This window comes from Procambarus clarkii, chromosome 68, assembly GCF_040958095.1.
Source record: "Procambarus clarkii isolate CNS0578487 chromosome 68, FALCON_Pclarkii_2.0, whole genome shotgun sequence".
Classification (NCBI taxonomy): domain Eukaryota; kingdom Metazoa; phylum Arthropoda; class Malacostraca; order Decapoda; family Cambaridae; genus Procambarus; species Procambarus clarkii.
The window spans coordinates 17445204-17464586 of NC_091217.1; the positions used below are offsets into that span (position 1 = coordinate 17445204).

At 39.1% G+C, this 19383-nt stretch overlaps 1 protein-coding gene across 3 annotated transcripts in view; it reads left to right on the top strand.

The window, feature by feature from the left end:
• Positions 1-16757, top strand: part of LOC123774824 (oxysterol-binding protein-related protein 1) — a 229664-nt gene extending 212907 nt beyond the window's left edge. For all 3 annotated transcript variants that reach the window (XM_045769486.2, XM_069310883.1, XM_069310884.1), the window contains 3 exons: positions 34-116; positions 1077-1208; positions 6181-16757. In XM_045769486.2, the coding sequence (XP_045625442.1) occupies positions 34-116; positions 1077-1208; positions 6181-6283 (318 nt within the window). In that variant the 3' untranslated portion in view covers positions 6284-16757. The remainder of the gene's footprint in view (positions 1-33; positions 117-1076; positions 1209-6180) is intronic.
• Positions 16758-19383: the final 2626 nt, after the last annotated feature.

Consider the following 19383-nt stretch of genomic DNA (forward strand, 5'->3'; position numbering starts at 1 on the left):
TGTGGTGGCACTGAGGTTGGTCTTGTCTTCCAGTTCTACCACTTCACGCTCTTCGCCATGTCTCTCAACCAACTGGGCGAGGAGCTCAGGCGGGTCCTGGGACCCACCGACTGTAGGTGAGTTGTTGCCCACCAGTACTGTGTACTCTACTGTGTCCCCCCCCTCTACTGTGTCCGCCCCCCCCCCTCTGTGTCCCCCCCCCCTCTGTGTCCCCCCCCTCTACTGTGCCCCCCCTCTACTGTGCCCCCCCTCTACTGTGCCCCCCTCTACTGTGTCCACCTCCCTTTCTACCGTGTCCCACCCCCTTCTACTGTTTCCGCCCACCCACCCTACTGTGTCCCCCCCTCTACTATGTCCACCCTCTACTGTGTCCACCGCTCTACTGTGTCCCACTCAGTGTCCCCGTAATTGGACCTTGCTGTTGTATCTAATCAACTGAACTATATTTATATAATATATTGAGTGTATCATATGTTCTTTCTGCAAACTTTCATGCAAATAATATGCTGCCATGACTAAATAGCACATAAGGCTGTATGTAAGTACACTGCAACACACATACACATGGTATGTGTATTTTAACTGTAAATTACTGTAAATGTAAATTATCACAACCTGTAAATTACCTCAAGCCTTCAAGCACACCCATTTGGAACAGTAAAAGTGTGTATGATTTCTACATTTGGCTGTGTAGACCCGGGCTGTGTAGACCCGGGCTGTGTAGACCCGGGCTGTGTAGACCCGGGCTGTGTAGACCCGGGCTGTGTAGACCCGGGCTGTGTAGACCCGGGCTGTGTAGACCCGGGCTGTGTAGACCCGGACTGTGTAGACCCGGACTGTGTAGACCCGGACTGTGTAGACCCGGACTGTGTAGACCCGGACTGTGTAGACCCGGACTGTGTAGACCCGGATTGTGTAGACCCGGATTGTGTAGACCCGGACTGTGTAGACCCGGACTGTGTAGACCCGGACTGTGTACAAAGTTCGTCTCCCTATAGGCAGGACTAACCCTCCCGGACTGTACGGAGAGTCGTGCCCCATATAAGCAGGACTCTACTGAGAGTGCACCTTTACAGATTACGTCCGGACATCCGGCTGCTGGAGAATGGTGACATTGATGGTGCGGCCAATGAGAAGAACCGTCTGGAGGAGAAGCAGAGGGACGCGAGGAAGTCCAGGAAGAAGGGCAAGGAAGAATGGAAAGCCAGGTAAGTAAACTATAGGAAACTGCCTAAGCTTCTTAACTAAGCTTCTTAACTAAGCTTCTTAACTAAGCTTCTTAACACTTCTTAAATGGAGTGTGATGACCGCTAAGAAACGTGAATTAAATTTAGCAATAGTTTGGAGGATGTTAGTATGTGTGTAATTATTTACAAAGCGACAAGCAAGGCAAGTGACGCTGGATGCTTGTGTGATTGTGATAATCTCTTCCGTCGATGAATATACTTTGAGATAACAAAGATAAGGATAAACAATTTATCGAGAATTAGAATTTCCTAAATAGTGTCGTGTAATTCACGTGCACACAGACATGCACATACAAACGTGTGCACTACAGTTATTGTCAGGTATTAATATAAAACAACTCACAACATAACATTCAACATACTGGGTACAACAAGAAGCTCCTCTTGTCTCTGAATTCCTTGTTCAGTGTTGCCAGACTTTCCGGGCTCCACAGCGCCGTCATTCTGGCCACAACATTAAGTCTTACTTCTGTACACTATCTGGGAATACTGCCACACGTCACCTTGTCTTCGTTGAGCACAATCCCTCGTCTCCTAGTTCAACCTCCAGTGTTCCCAGCTGGCTGTGGTTCCCAGTACTCTCACACGCGTTCACAATTCAAGTCTATGCATCTCGGTGAGCTAACAACTGCAAACCAGCTATGGTAGGGATTTCATTGAAACTTTTAAAATACTGAACAACTTAGAGGATGTTGATACGGACATTTTGTTCAGAAGGTCAGATGTAACACAAACAAGGAGCAACGGTTTCAAGCTAAACAAACCACAATGTAGGACTGAGAACAGGAAATGCTTTTTTCACCCACAGAGTTATTAATCCATGGAACCGCCTACCCGCAACTGTGTTGAGCTTTAAAATATACCTGGAAAAGGTCAAGGCAAATGAGGGGGACCTTCGACAAGCCGCCGGCTTCCTGTCCTCGTCGAGGGAACTAGGGTTAGTGGCCCTCAGGTAAATCAGCTAAAATCTCTTCACCCTCCTAGTCTACAGGTCTCCACCGTGTGTCTTGCTCCCAGACTTGTAGTAGACAAAGTTCCAGCACCAACTTGTCCTAACTAGATCTGAACTCTTCCCAGTCCTTCCACCGTTGTTTTCCTCCCCCTGTAATGGTTCCTCCACTATCAGTTAGGATAGGATATACTTTCTTCATCTATGGCATTCCTGACGAGACACTGGACGTCTTTGTTACTTGTGACTCGAGCTGCTTAGGCCTCTCCGTACACCAGTCTGTTGCCGCGACACATTGTCTTGCGACGCCTGGTAGTCTCTCTCTTCCACATGTATAGTACCCTCTGTCAATATTTATATTATAGGCAGGAATTTCTGTTCAACACTACGGTTTTTATATGGGTGGCGACCCATATTAGAATGATGGTGCCTGTTAAACCCGGCCTTGTTTGTGAATGCATCGTGGGAGTTTGTTTGGTTGGTATAGTTGGTGATGTTTGGTCATGTTATATTAGCTTGGAAGGTCCCTAGGTTCATTACCATACCTTCTGAAATTTATGGGGAAGCTAATGGTACTGGCTGTAGTGTGGTAATGTGCTAGAAGTAAGAACTGTTTTGCCATAGCAGCAGCAAATCACTTCGCGCTGATAGAGGCTATAATGACTAGTGTGCTCGATGTATTAATTTTGGTTATAATTACCAAACTTATTCTAAGTCGTAGCCACAGCACCATCAGCACCCGGGGTCCAGCCTCTCACGTCCACATACCCGCGCTGCACGAGGCAACTTGCCCACCTCCACCCTCTTTAAAAATAAATGGAGCTTCTTGGGCAATATTTTAACCAAAATTGATGAGTTCGGCCTCATAAGCCATTTGTCTTATTTTATTAAACTGTTCCGTCTAATCATTTATATATTAATTACAATTTGTTACCCTGGTGCTTTAATTATTGACATCACTTCTTTCCTACTTATTATAATTTTTCCCCTTCTCACTGATGATTTAGTCATTAATTATAATGGTGATAACTTCTCCAATTTCCAATTTTCGAAAAAAATATCTGTGCCGTGACAATTATTTGAAAACATTTTGTAAATCTCCATTCTTAACATTACGGCTTCCAAATCTATACGAGAGTGTCATTCTGTCTGTCCAAAGTTGGAGGCCGCATACGCTTGATGCTAGGCTCACTAGCCTCAATGATCGTAAGAGGAACACAAACAAAGTTTCCTACTTTCCCATAGTAGGAAAACAGCATGTCAAGGATTTGGGAATAATGATGTCTGACGACCTAACGTTTAGGGAGCATAACCAAGCAAATATTGCGTCAGCCTGAAAAATGATAGGATGGATTACAAGAACTTTCAAATCCAGGGATCCCATCACAATGGTTGTACTATTCAAGTCACTTGTGTTGTCCCGTCTTGAGGGTACTGAATACAGCTCAGTACTCACGTCCCCCAACAGAGCAGGAGAGATTGCTGAAATAGAGGGAATACAGAGAATATATACGGCACGCATAGACGAGATAAAGCGCCTAAATTATTGGGACCGTCTCAAAGCTCTCCAAATGTACTCACTAAAAAAGAAGAGAAGAGAGAGATATCAAATAATATACACATGGAAAATACTGGAGGGACAGGTCCCAAATCTACACAGTAAAATAACAACGTACTGGAGTGAACGATATAGAAGAAAATGAAGAATAGAACCAGTGAAGAGCAGGAGTGCCATATAAGCACAATCAGAGAACACTGTATAAACATCAGAGGTCCGCGGTTGTTCAACATCCTCCCAGCGAGCATAAGAAATATTGCCGGAACAACCGTGGACATCTTCAAGAAAAAACGAGATAGTTTTCTCCAAGGAGTGCCGGACCAACCGGTCTGTGGTGGGTATATGGGCCTGCGGGCCGCTCCAAGCATCAACCTGGTGGACCAAGCCCTCACAAGACAAGCCTGGCCTCGGGCCGGGCTTGTCTTGTGACAAGCTTGGTCCTTGTCTTGTGACAAGCTTGGTCCTTGTCTTGTGACAAGCTTGGTCCTTGTCTTGTGACAAGCTTGGTCCTTGTCTTGTGACAAGCTTGGTCCTTGTCTTGTGACAAGCTTGGTCCTTGTCTTGTGACAAGCTTGGTCCTTGTCTTGTGACAAGCTTGGTCCTTGTCTTGTGACAAGCTTGGTCCTTGTCTTGTGACAAGCTTGGTCCTTGTCTTGTGACAAGCTTGGTCCTTGTCTTGTGACAAGCTTGGTCCTTGTCTTGTGACAAGCTTGGTCCTTGTCTTGTGACAAGCTTGGTCCTTGTCTTGTGACAAGCTTGGTCCTTGTCTTGTGACAAGCTTGGTCCTTGTCTTGTGACAAGCTTGGTCCTTGTCTTGTGACAAGCTTGGTCCTTGTCTTGTGACAAGCTTGGTCCTTGTCTTGTGACAAGCTTGGTCCTTGTCTTGTGACAAGCTTGGTCCTTGTCTTGTGACAAGCTTGGTCCTTGTCTTGTGACAAGCTTGGTCCTTGTCTTGTGACAAGCTTGGTCCTTGTCTTGTGACAAGCTTGGTCCTCGTCTTGTGACAAGCTTGGTCCTCGTCTTGTGACAAGCTTGGTCCTTGTCTTGTGACAAGCTTGGTCCTTGTCTTGTGACAAGCTTGGTCCTTGTCTTGTGACAAGCTTGGTCCTTGTCTTGTGACAAGCTTGGTCCTCGTCTTGTGACAAGCTTGGTCCTCGTCTTGTGACAAGCTTGGTCCTCGTCTTGTGACAAGCTTGGTCCTCGTCTTGTGACAAGCTTGGTCCTTGTCTTGTGACAAGCTTGGTCCTTGTCTTGTGACAAGCTTGGTCCTTGTCTTGTGACAAGCTTGGTCCTTGTCTTGTGACAAGCTTGGTCCTTGTCTTGTGACAAGCTTGGTCCTTGTCTTGTGACAAGCTTGGTCCTTGTCTTGTGACAAGCTTGGTCCTTGTCTTGTGACAAGCTTGGTCCTCGTCTTGTGACAAGCTTGGTCCTTGTCTTGTGACAAGCTTGGTCCTCGTCTTGTGACAAGCTTGGTCCTCGTCTTGTGACAAGCTTGGTCCTCGTCTTGTGACAAGCTTGGTCCTCGTCTTGTGACAAGCTTGGTCCTCGTCTTGTGACAAGCTTGGTCCTTGTCTTGTGACAAGCTTGGTCCTCGTCTTGTGACAAGCTTGGTCCTTGTCTTGTGACAAGCTTGGTCCTTGTCTTGTGACAAGCTTGGTCCTTGTCTTGTGACAAGCTTGGTCCTTGTCTTGTGACAAGCTTGGTCCTTGTCTTGTGACAAGCTTGGTCCTTGTCTTGTGACAAGCTTGGTCCTTGTCTTGTGACAAGCTTGGTCCTTGTCTTGTGACAAGCTTGGTCCTTGTCTTGTGACAAGCTTGGTCCTTGAAAACTTGTTCTCATATACTGTATATAAATTAATATTATTTTACATAAAAATTCTATGTATAGTTAGGCATAGGTTAGGTGTTTAGGTTATGTTGGCGATTATTTGTATTTGAAGTACGTGGGTTCTGGTTATATCAGAACCACATTTATAGAATAGTGGTTCGACAACCCGTCCTCAGACCAAGTCCATTCCATTCAGCGTTCGACCCCTAAGACGCATTCATAAATTTTAACATGTTGTTCATTCAAAACAGGAATTTTCTCAGGCATAAATTGATATTATTTTATATTACCATATTGTACATGTTTAAGCATTAGTTAGGTTAGGTGTTTTGGTTCTGTTGACGATTATTTATATTTGTAGTACGTGGGTGAGGTATTTACAGCGTTGTGGTTCGAACACAAGTCGTCAGTGAAGCACTTGTTCCGGAAGTGTTCGGACGTCATCAGTTGTGAGTCGTGTGTAACTCGCTTTTCATTTATAAACAGGGGGTTTGGCGGCTGAACTAACGAGCTTGGATTATTGCATGCGAGGACGGCTGGGAGCTATATGGTGACATGTCTCATGCATGCTAAAATGTTATCAAAACGTTTCTTTACAGATGGTTTGAGCAAGGGACCAACCCTTTCACTCGCCAGGAAGACTGGTTGTATTCTGGTGGCTACTGGGATCGTAACTTCGACGAGACTATCGACATCTTCTGATGACGCAGCATGTCGTATCCAGCCATTCAACCATCATATCTTAACAGAAAAGTTTATAGAGGGTAACAGTCATGGTGGCAGCTAGAGGTGTGCTTCATTTTATACGCTAACACTGTTTCTTTGCTTTGTGTACACCACTATGGTTGAAATGACTAGTGTGTATTGATACGAGTGTTTTGGTACTGTTGGTAAGTGTTTAGTTGAAGGACAGATATTGTTGCCTGTGGTTGTCGGTGTGCGAAGCAATTAATGCAGGAAGTTATTGTGACAGAGGCTGGCCACGTCCTCCAGGTTGTCCAACCATTTTGTGTTGAATTGTAAGAAATATTTATAGTATATAGTGCATAATTTTTATTGTATTTTTTTTACTCTGAAGATATTGCAAGACAAGTGATTTAATTTTCTTTATCGTAAGTATGATCCATATGTTATTTTATATTCAAAATTGGCATCGAATTTTGTCACGGTTGTGGCAATGCCTTTTACAAACACTAATGGATTAACCAGAATTGTCGTAATTTTGTTCAGTGTTGAAATTTATGGCCAAGTTGTAAGTAATGGATGCATGGGAAATCTCATTACCTACAAATATTGAAGGCTCTAAAAAAATTAAGCAAATATCGTTTATTTGAATTTCTTTCGGTTTTATTGAAAAGATGTTGAAGAAAATAATACTTCAACTATTATTACTGTATTCACAATGCAAAGCAGTCTATATGTTAGGTAGCTGAACCAGCAGTAAATATTCTGGGAATTTAAATAATTAGTTTTTAAGTTTTAATACTTCTTTTAACGTTCATCCCTCCGATTAATATTGTAGCTTGATGACAAGAATAATGAGGTATTGTTACATGTTTTGTAGTTCTAATTCATATAAGGGACTTTCAAATGATGAAAAGAACTAATGGAAAAAAAATGTATTTTATGTGCTTTTAAATTAATTTTCTCTTTTCTTCAGCAACATTGATTGATATAGTTCCCTCAAAAGTCTAATTAGCAGATAATTCAGTGTGTGAGTCTTTGAACCCCAAACTTGGCCAAATAATGTGTGTGTATATGTGTGTGTGTGTAGAAAGGGTAGTGGTGTGGAGAGTTTCCTGTGATCTCCATTATTAAAGATCATATTTGTATTAATTGCTTCCTGCAAATAGATCAATCTCTGTTTTGTCATGTGAGTTAGTCAACACAGTACCCTGCTAAAGTGCAATGATTGCTACTTTGAATCTTAATTTGTGAAAATTTGAATTGCCAATAGGAAGCAGAGGTTGTGGAGATCCCTGACTGAACTTTTCCTTAGACCAGGCCTTTATGGTTGCTTTAATGTCATCCTGCATCAGTGGACGATGTCAGACCAATGCTGAAGCGACCAAAGGGATGTGACAGAAGTGAATGGATGCATATTTCGTAGTAAAGATACTAAATTCATTATATTATGGGCAAATTTCTCCACCCTTTTAAGAGGAGGAATTTGATCGGTTTCATGCAGTTTGGTTATTTTTGTACTTTTGTGATATATTTTTACTAGGTCAGATATTTCAGGAAGAAAATTTTATTCCTTGAGGCTGACGTATTCATACACTTATCAGCAGTGCTGTGTTTATTTAAATCATGTAAGTTACCCAAATTAACTGTATATTTTTAGGCTCGATTTGTTTCCGTGTATATTGAATTTCCACTTTTAATGCAAGACATTGCTGTAGCACTTTAGTACGTAATGCAATATTCTCACAAAGTACAGCATTTGAACTTCATGGACAAATTTGTTTGTCAATTTAAGTCAGATTCTAAGTCATTTTTAGTGTTGCATATCACCTAATTTTCATATCTATATAAAAGTTTAAATTAAATAATTTCTATCAAAATATAAGTACATTTGAAATTTACTCTGACAAAAATAAGTACTGTACATCACATCTGTAAAACTAGTGACATGTCTTTGTCATTCATATTTACATAACATTTAATAACTTAAGATATATACAGGTATATCCTTTAAATAAAAAAGATTGTACTTTGAAACGTATACAAATAATGAAAAAGCATGCGGCATATAATTTACTTTTGAAATGCTATTATTGTTACTGTACTTGGGAATTTTTAATAAGCTATACACAAACATTAGCACACTATATACTTTCTGAGTTGCTTAACTTTGAAATTCAATCAATTTTACCATATACAATAAGTATATGAAGTTTGAAATTAAACATTTATACAGTATTTCAATATGGTATATTGTTTGAAAACTAATATCTTAATCCCCGTGTGTATTGAAAGACATTTTTATTTAATCACAGCATTAGAGATACAGTATTCTCTAATTATTTTCCTCTATAATCTAGGATATAAAATGCCTTCAATAGTTGCTCAGCTTGGTAGATATATGTCAGCTTGGATGTCTCTTATATGTGCTTACTATGAAGCAATGTTCACTGTTCACTGGTTCCTAAAATGCAGCTTGGGTATTAAATGGATGATAAATGAGTGAAAAGCAAAGATTATACATTTTCAATTTGTTCACAAAAGTGAACATTAGTTTGCCTCTCAGTTTTAATTTAAACAAGTTAAATAGAAAATACATTTTCTATGGAAAGTATGATTAACTCTCAATTTTCTTGAATATTTATATATATTTTGGCCATTAGTATCAAAGTATTTAACTAACCCACAATGTTATCAACTAGGGAAAATATGTAAAGAAAATAAAGTAGTTTATATATATTGCAAATATTGTAAATGGAAACATTCAGATTTTTTTGTCATACATTGACAATTATTTTCAAAAGTTTGCTATTGAATTGTATCAAAGGTTAATTAGCGTGTTAATGTAGCAAACAAAACTCTCAAACTTTTTCCACAACTACTGTTTTCTTCTCATTTTTAACAAAAAATTACCTTTATATTCAGTTCAGTACTACATAGAGATCATTTCAGACAAATTGGATTTCTAAATCATTTTTGCATTATATTAAAAACCCAATGAGCTAACTATAAAGATGTCATCTTTTTGTAGTTAACCCAAGTCGGGAACTACAAACTTTCTATACCTTTGCACTACTGTTAAAGAAATGACATGCTCTGCCATTTCTGAACCATTTCGAAGAAATAAATCGACACTTATAATCAGTATTAGTAATATTTATACATATTTTGTGTAACACTTCCCTTCTCACTTTCATTAAATTTTTTGTCTATAAGCCACATGGGCACCTAAGACACAATCTATATAATCGGGTCCATTAGATGCAATAATTTGATTAACTTCAAATATATATAAATAATATATATATATGCAAATACCTGCATTCTGGTACCTAGTAGCCAGAATGCAGTACTTGGTCTATTATGCAAGGCCCAATTTGCCTAATAAGCCAAGTTTTCCTGAATGTGTGTGTGTTTTAATTTTTTCTAATGAATGATAAAGCTATCCATTTCATTATGTATGAGTTAAGTTTTTATTTAAGTTAAAACTAACATAGATATATGACCGAACCTAACCAACCCTACCTAACCTAACCTATCTTAACCTAACCTAAACTAATATAACTAAGTCTTTAATTTATGTTCTTAACATAATGTAATAATAATATTTTAAATAAACGAATTGGAAACAATATTTTGAAAATAAAGAAAATCACTCGGCCTATTAGGCAAATTGGGCCTTGCTAAGTAGACCGAGAAGTGCATTCTGGCTACTAGGTACGACATTTTATATATATATATATATATATACACACACACACACACACACACACACACACACACACACACACACACACACACACACACACACACACACACATATGTATTCACATACGTATACATTATACATTTATACATATACTCAACTAGTATACATGTACTCACAAGTACTTGAATACACACACACACACACACACACAAACAATAACGAAGAATATGAAATGAATGAAGAAGATTAATGAATGAATTCAGTTGAAAGAAAACATTTATTTGCTTCAGAATATTTTTAATTTGAAAATATATGAAGCTTCTGACACAGCTGTGATGTACAGAAATATTTTTGTCATGTTTGAGTACAATACAATAATTTCTTTTAATTGTTTACAATAAATCACATACTGTACTAACAAATCACAAAATGTTACACAGGATCAATGCAGATCATCACACACAAGATGAACCCTGAGGTTCTCCAAGTTATGTGTGCATTATTTCCCTCATAAGAGGGAAATAATTCCCTCTTATGAGTAAATGTACAAGTATGTACAAGTACTGTACTACAGTACTCCACATGTACTGGAGTAGAGCGTCTAAACATTACTCTACTTTTCTCTAATAGTCACTAATCTATATCCTCAAAATCTGACATGATTTAAAAGTATTATGTAACAAAATTCTGAACTTTCCAGAACTCTTAATAATCAGTACTAATTGCTCTAAAAATAGTCAAGCAGTTTCAATTACAAAAAACCCAGTCTTCATCACTCTTCATTCTATACAGTTCTCTGAGGCAATTGTCTTGGTCCCCAAACATTTCTGATTTTAGAAGCTTGATTGTATATGAACATCCTAGGGGGACGTTTCATTTTTACAGCTGGCAGCATGCATTAACTGTATAAACATATCCATAGATATATATACATACTGTACCTATGTATTTACATACCTGTATATGCACAATACACATCCACTACTTCAGTGTGAGGGTAATGCATGAGAAGAGTACACTTGGGGAGGAAGCCTTCAGTGTGGAAGTAGTGTAGGAATAGAAACACACTCAGGGAGGAAGCTTTCAGTGTGGAAGTAGTGCAGGAATAGAAACACACTTGGGAAGGAAGATATTCATGCCAACTCCATACATAAGGTCATGTAGAGATCAAATAAGACCCATGATTCTGGGGGTCTATCACAACATACAATGGTTTTGAGAAGGTGGCTACCTGGAGCTTTTGCTTAAACCACACAGAAACAGGTTCATACAGTTATGTAAGTACATAAACACACACAAAAAAACTGTATACACATATACTCATACATGTACACAAAACTTTGTAATGTACATTGATTTCTTACAATAATTTTTTTTGTTTGCATGTTCTGTCTGTACTTGGGAGAAAGATTCACTTTATGAAATTTGCCTTACATTGGAACATATCAGTGTTTTAGAGATGACAATGTTTTTACAGCTCATCAAGGTATGCCATGCTCACATTTTTCTTCCCATTTATCACACTCAATCACCATGTCCACTCATTCCATTGTACTGCATAATTTGTTTAATTTATCAGCTTGAAACAAATTTAAGCCCAATATAAAACTGTTGAAGACAAGCATGATTATTGAGCAATAATGTTACACAATTGTAGGATTATTATTCATAGACTTAAGGTCTGCTTTACATCCCAGCAGGATGAAGGTGGTGGGCTCTATATGGCATAAATATGCTGTATATGCAATGGCAGTTTTGTGTGCTGCTAAGTTTCTGTATCAGCAGTGTGTGTGTGGGTTGGGGTGCTGCTACAACACCACTGTGCTTGGGCAAGCCACACATGCTTTGTGTGAAAGTACAGTACAGCATAGTGGTGCTGTATTTGTTGTACTCCAGCCATTGGGCTCAGGGATAACCCATACAGTCCTGTAATTCTTGGGTGTTAACAATGTATCCTGCTCTCTGCTTTTGCATTCATGTTGCACCCAGTATGTGTGCATACATAAACCAAGATGCCTGCATTCTGCATGGAAAATTCTGGCTTAATGCACAACTTGTGTATTTATTGTACTGATACAATTTAATTAATAGATAATACTCTTGGATAATACTTGGAGGATTTTCATAATTTTATATCCTTACTATATAAATCTATATTCCGTAAGAGAAAAATTACTTTTCCAAGGCAATTTGACTGTCTGGTTGCATATCTTTTTCTTGCATCCCTAATTTTGTAGGAATTTAGACATGTATGATAATGGATCATGTTCATATAATCTGAGATGTCCAGTTTAAGTACAGGCATGTAATGACAGGTTTCTCAAGGGACCTGAGGCCAGACCAGGAAACAAATACAATATATTAATGAAGACCTATTTAATTGCTGGCCAGTCTTTAAAAATCTGAAGGTTGAAAATAATTTATTCTAATAAACCACTGTAATTAAATTGAATTATATATTGTATAAATTAGAAATGTGAGCCAATATACACATACTTAACTATTGTATGTTTGAAAACTTGGATCATAAAAAAGTATTGAAATAGAATGCTCGATATTTTTTATTTATCTGGTATAGTGTATTTGTAGAGAATGTTGTGGCACATGTTAATATTTTAGAGAAAATCTGCATCTGTTTTATGACTAAATATCATTTGATTTAGGAAAATTAAAAGTGACGGGAAATCTCATTATTTTTTTATGTTTCAGCAGTTGTTAGATGGACACATTCTAATCTTTATTGAAAAATCAATATAACTGAATTAATTTGCTGTGCACCTACCAATAATGCCTGAAGTTAGACATATCAGTTACAGCTTGATTACTGGGCACACATTGTCAAAGACAGCAAACCAGTTTAGCTTACCGAGATCTCCCTAGGCCTACAACTGTTATGCAGTAAGGATGCAACCCACAACAGTTGTACTCCCAGGTATTGAACCTATTTACTGCTAGGTGAACACCAACATAAATTGTAAGGAAATTTGCCGAAACGTCTTTGTAATTTAAATTTATCTTCTTTTAATTAAGGGAAAATATACTGGACAGTGAAATGATCTAGGAAATGCAAGTTTGTTTGTCTTCGAGTTTAAAATGAGTAATAATTAATTTTTAAGTAATAAAGGAGATTCTTTTTTTTTTTTTTTAATCACAATACTAATTGGCAGTGATATAAATACAAATAATGAATTGCATTGAAACAGCCATGGTAAAATGTTTGTGCAAGATACATAAACTATTGAATACTCATGTCTGTGCACTTGATGTTTAGTTTAATGATGGGACTTCAACAACCAACCATGTCAGCCAACACATGGTTGCGGTTCATCGTCTGTGTCAGTGTTACCTCTCTTCCTTTCCTCTCGGTGTCATTTCTTTGGTGAAGATTGCAAATAATGCTACTGGTAATTTAACAACCTGTACTCTTTCAAATTACGTTGCTTTTTGCTCGTATGCACTATGGCCAAAAATCACTGTACTGAAATTTAAAAAAATGGAAATTAATTTTCCAAATGAAATGGACCCAAAGCATCAAGTTTTGGGTCCTCTGGTAGGTTAGGAGAGCAGGAAATTTACCTAAGGTTTCAAAACGTCATGAAAACCGTTAATTTAAAGTGTCCTCTCCTAACCTAACGGACTTAGCCAGAGGACCCAAAACAGAAAACGGGACTTTTGCGAGCCGCTTTCATTTTCTAGTACAACTATTTTGGCTTTAGTGTGCATACTAGCAAAAAAGAGATGTAATTAGTAAGAGGACAAGTTGAATTTAAAGCATTTGTTTACATTACACAAACAATCCTTCATTAATACTGCATTTAGTTTTCACTGGGTGTTCTCTACTGCCACGTAAGTACGTCCTCCACAACGGTGCTCTTAGTGCTGTGCACGTTGCTCTTGTCACAGATATATCTGCTAAGTATTTAGCACATGCATTAAAATTTATGCTATATGGTTCTATCTTTAGCTATATTAATTACTACTGTTCATAAATAATGTTGCAATAGATCCTTGCCAGATCACTTTAACTACAAAATTTTAGCTTTGGGGTACATATTTGTTACATAGTTATGTGCTAAATAATAAATTACAATATGCTTAAGAAAAATCATGTATTGAGTGTATTATAATTTATCTTACACTTACAGATAGCATATAATGTTTTCTTCCAATATAAATGATGAGTGTGTAAACCAAACCAGCTCATACTGAGTCTACAACTCTCAAACCTAAAACACTAATTTCCACCCATCGCCACGGTATGCAAGGGATGTCATTTATGAATTATAGCATCTGAAGGTGAAAATTACGGTCTGTTATTCATCGTATGGAGGTCTATTATACCACAAGAAAAATAAGTATTGTATTTAAGGTAATATGTTTCTTAAATGTTTAACGTGAACTTAATGACCATTCTGTGATCCACTGTGAACAATATTTGAAACTACAATGAAATATTTTGTTTATAACAAAGATCATTCTATGTTATTTCCATCCTATTGCTAACATATACTCAACACAGAATCACATAGTGGCACTTAGGTTGCCTGGAAAGGACCAAGCATATTACAGTCTTAGTGAAAGCTATGGGCTTACTGCATTCATACTGACATGACACCTGTTGGTCACTGGAGAATGAAGTGTGTTTGGTTACTTTGTGGTTGGAACCAGGACAAAGTCATACAAAGACCAGCATTTACCATGTCAGTAGAGATTTCTCTTGACAGTATTCCCAACCACTGCTCCTTCAAGAGACCCTCAGCACTTATTGCTTTACACTTTCATTTTGTCACTTTTCAAACTCCAATCTTTGGTATGTTTATTTTGCTTTTATCAAAACTACCCCTATATTTATATTTTTTTAAATTGTTCTTAAGTATTCGTTAATGGAATTTAAATGTAATATTCGAAAATTGATAATTTGGGATAGTTGTATCACATCAGATACAAGATATAAATATTTTTAATCTTGTTTAATAGTTAAGATAATCAACCATAATCCTCTTTTGTTATATATTATCCATTATAAGATACACATGTACACATGCTTGCACGTGCATAACGAAAAAATACACACACCTGCTGGAGCTCATTCCCCACAACACCTGCTGGAGCTCTTTCACCACAATACCTTCTGGAGTTCATTCCCCCACAACACCTGTTGGAGCTCTTTCACCACAACACCTGTTGGAGCTCTTTCACCACAACACCTGCTTGAGCTCTTTCGCCACAAGACCTGCTGGAGCTCATTCCCCACAACACCTGCTGGAGCTCATTCCCCACAACACCTGCTGGAGCTCTTTCACCACAACACCTGCTGGAGCTCTTTCACCACAACACCTGTTGGAGCTCTTTCACCACAACACCTGTTGGAGCTCTTTCACCACAACACCTGTTGGAGCTCTTTCACCACAACACCTGTTGGAGCTCTTTCACCACAACACCTGTTGGAGCTCTTTCACCACAACACCTGTTGGAGCTCTTTCACCACAACACCTGTTGGAGCTCTTTCACTACAACACCTGTTTGAGCTCTTTCAATACAACACCTGTTGGAGCTCTTTCACCACAACACCTGCTGGAGCTCATTCCCCACAACACCTGCTGGAGCTCATTCCCCACAACACCTGCTTGAGCTCTTTCGCCACAAGACCTTCTGGAGCTCATTCCCCACAACACCTGTTGGAGCTCTTTCACCACAACACCTGTTGGAGCTCTTTCACCACAACACCTGTTTGAGCTCTTTCACCACAACACCTGTTGGAGCTCTTTCCCCACAACACCTGTTGGAGCTCTTTCCCCACAACACCTGTTGGAGCTCTTTCCCCACAACACCTGTTGGAGCTCTTCCCCCACAACACCTGTTGGAGCTCTTTCACCACAACACCTGTTGGAGCTCTTTCACCACAACACCTGTTGGAGCTCTTTCACCACAACACCTGTTGGAGCTCTTTCACCACAACACCTGTTGGAGCTCTTTCCCCACAACACCTGTTGGAGCTCTTTCCCCACAACACCTGTTGGAGCTCTTTCCCCACAACACCTGTTGGAGCTCTTTCACCACAACACCTGTTGGAGCTCTTTCACCACAACACCTGTTGGAGCTCTTTCCCCACAACACCTGTTGGAGCTCTTTCACCACAAGACCTTCTGGAGTTCATTCCCCACAACACCTGTTGGAGCTCTTTCACCACAAACAATTACCAGACTATAGTTCTCTCTCACACACACACACACACACACACACACACACACACACACACACACACACACTTATTTGTATCAATATAATACCAATTAACATTTTTTATTCATACTGTACTTGAAGTACATTTCCACTGAAGGTCACTTGGCAATTTTATTTTTTAGGAAAATATTTTATGGCACACAATAGATGTAGTATCAGTTAATTTTGTTTATACATTATTCATCTAATTTCATAGATATTTTTGAAGATTTATCAACTTGGCAGAGATTGGAGTAAATTTAAGTTGCTTTGCAATTTGGCTTCATAATTTACTTTGACTTCATTTCATATGCAGTTGTGCTTCCTTGATTTCAGTTTCAGCTAAAGGTGTCTTAGCCTGCTTAAACTGCCTTGTCCCGTGCTGAGCCGAGTCGAGTCCTGAGCATCTGTATAGTAATGCTACAGCACAGGTAGATGGATGTAAACCCTTCCCTGACAAATCTGTAAATACCCAAAGTGTGAAGTTACGTATTTTGTTCATGTGAGAGTTAGCTCAATGATGTTAAAGACTATAGATACAAATATATATGAATAAGCCGTGCTGGTGTTTTATTTTACCTACAACTGTCAATGTGCAAATTTCTTTAGTTAATACTTTCTACGAGAAGAATGTTTGAATTCTCATCTGTATTTAAATAGCCTGCATTTTTATGAATTACTGAATTATTGCCTGCTGAATACTTTACATATGCGAAAGTTAGCCTTAAATTATTATTATTATTATTACTATTACCCTGTTTTCCACTTAAATGGTGTGGTGTTTAGTACAGATGGATGTGGCATTTAGTAACCACTCTCCTGGATGAAGGAGTGGAGTACTGGGACTTAACATGGGTCATTGGACCCACCCATCGAAGTGGTTACTCATGGTGCATCTGTGTGTGGGTGGATGAGCACTCCATGACAAAGGTCCATCTGTGTGTAGATGGATGAGCACTCCATACGGAAGGTGGTCTTTGCCCGAGCAGGTGCAAAATTTTGTTCCGATGACCTACCTGTTAAAAGTGAACTGTGCTGGGGATGAGGCACCATGTTCTGCATGAGGCCCCATGCTCTGTTCTTCTTACTGTCCATGTACGTGGAATCCCATGGCCATGGTGTTCATTACTTTGGTAGTTGTATGATTAATATGTTCTTTGCATTCTCAGGTGCATGTGGTGGACAACCATGTAGATCCATGAGTCTACCTCTACTGGGTAATCTCGATCCTGTGTGTCCTGACCCAGATGCACTGGACACACACTAGATCACACTTTCGGATTCGCTTGCAGTCCATTTTTGGGCTAATAAGTCACGCATACCTCGCATGATCCTGTCGCCCTCCAGACAACAAAACCATATGTACTCGCTTATTGAGCTGGTAAGTCCTAAGTTCTGTCGTTTCTTTTGTACTATTACCGACACTCGTTATTTGGTTCTTAAATGTGGGCCAAGTATTTTCACCTTGATTTATAAACAAATGAAAAAGCTGTAGTAACGAATTCCTCCAGGGGATTAGTCTCTTAAATTCTGTCAGCATTGTATGGTTAATTGTATCATTCAAGTTCAAACATAGGAACATGCGGATCACCTGCAGCAACTTCATCAGTTAGTTTCTAAAAATGTTACTTTAAATTGTATTGATACTACTATTCATTTGTATGTCATATTTGGGGACAGGCTATTTTATGCTTGTCACGATGATAGGCCATCATTGAAGATCAGGGTTATCCAGCTGTCCTTTCCATTGTCCCGTGTACCTGAGTCCTGAGTGGTTGACGTTCAAAAACCCTGAATATTGCTAACATTAATTCTGGTGACCGGGTCCTCCCAACTCCGCCAGTATTGGAGGCACAATCTGCTTCTTTCTGTAATTTTTTTTCTCTTTACTTCAGTGTTCTTTATGCTAGAGGAAGGTCATGGGGCAGCCATTGTCAGGGTCGAGTCCACTAATGGCCAATTTTGAATTTGTAGGTCGCTCTAAATTAAAGATTGAAGCCCGTCAAATCATGTATAAATTGTGGGACTGTCCATCTGGGCTACTCAAAGTCACATGCCCACTACCAAGCCAAGCACTGCATCCCATGCTTGAAGTTAAAGGAGAACATTTACATTCAGGAAGTAAAGAAACACTGGCTTCAGTGGTGTTTTTCGTACCATCAAGGAAGATGGGCGATGGCAGGGACCAGGCCTACCAGTGCTGGTTTAACTCCCCCCACTCCCGTCCTCATCCGCCTCCTGATCAACCAAACTGCGATTCTTTCTTCAGCATGCATACAGTGTAGCCAACAACCTGGTCTGAGACTAGGCCATGCCATGACACTTATCTTCGGAACCGCTCCAAGGTAATTTTCCGGCCTCATTCTGATTGCTATTACATGGCTCTTCCTTCCGATTATTTCCTGGCTGGTGCTTCCTACCCTCTCCTGTTGCATAGAGATATATCCTTCTCTACAATCCTGTTCCTTCGTTCTGAGACTTTATATCAGCTCTACCACACACCCTGCAGTGTTTCATCAATCTGGCAATTGTGAGGAAAACTGCTTCCGTTCCTCCTTTTTTTTTTAGGGGGGGGGGGATGGGAGGTAAAACAGGAGAGTCAGTGGGCCACACTGAATTAATTTGGTGGTTGTGGCTGGTAATCCTGGTCCGGCTTGTGGGGGAGGGTGGGCATATTGTCAATTTCTCTTTCAAAATCTGCTATGCTCGTATTGATATCAGTTATATTTACAGGTGTTTGGATATCATTCTTAAAGAAATTGTTCGAATCTTCCACTTTCATGCTGTGTATCGGAGTGCTAAACATGTCCTCATACTGCTTTTTTAGGATTTCACTAATTTTTTTGTCATCCTCAGTGTATGAACCTTCACTAATACAAATAGGTCCAATACTGGCAGTGGTTTTCACTTTTGATTTAGCAAATGTGAAGAAATATTTTGGGTTTTTCTTTATTTCTTGCATTGCTTTCAGTTCTAGTTGCCTTTCTTCAGTCTGATAAGAATGCTTCAGTCTCAGTTTAAATTATTTCTTCTTTGTATGGAGAGTCGTGTCTGCTTAAGCATTTCCGTTAATTTCTTCCTTCTTTTGTAATGTCGTCTGCGTTCTCTTTTTTCACGTTTCAGACGACTTCATATGCTTCAGAAGTCAGTTTTTCTATTCCTTGTGTAGGATTTTTATTTCTTAGAA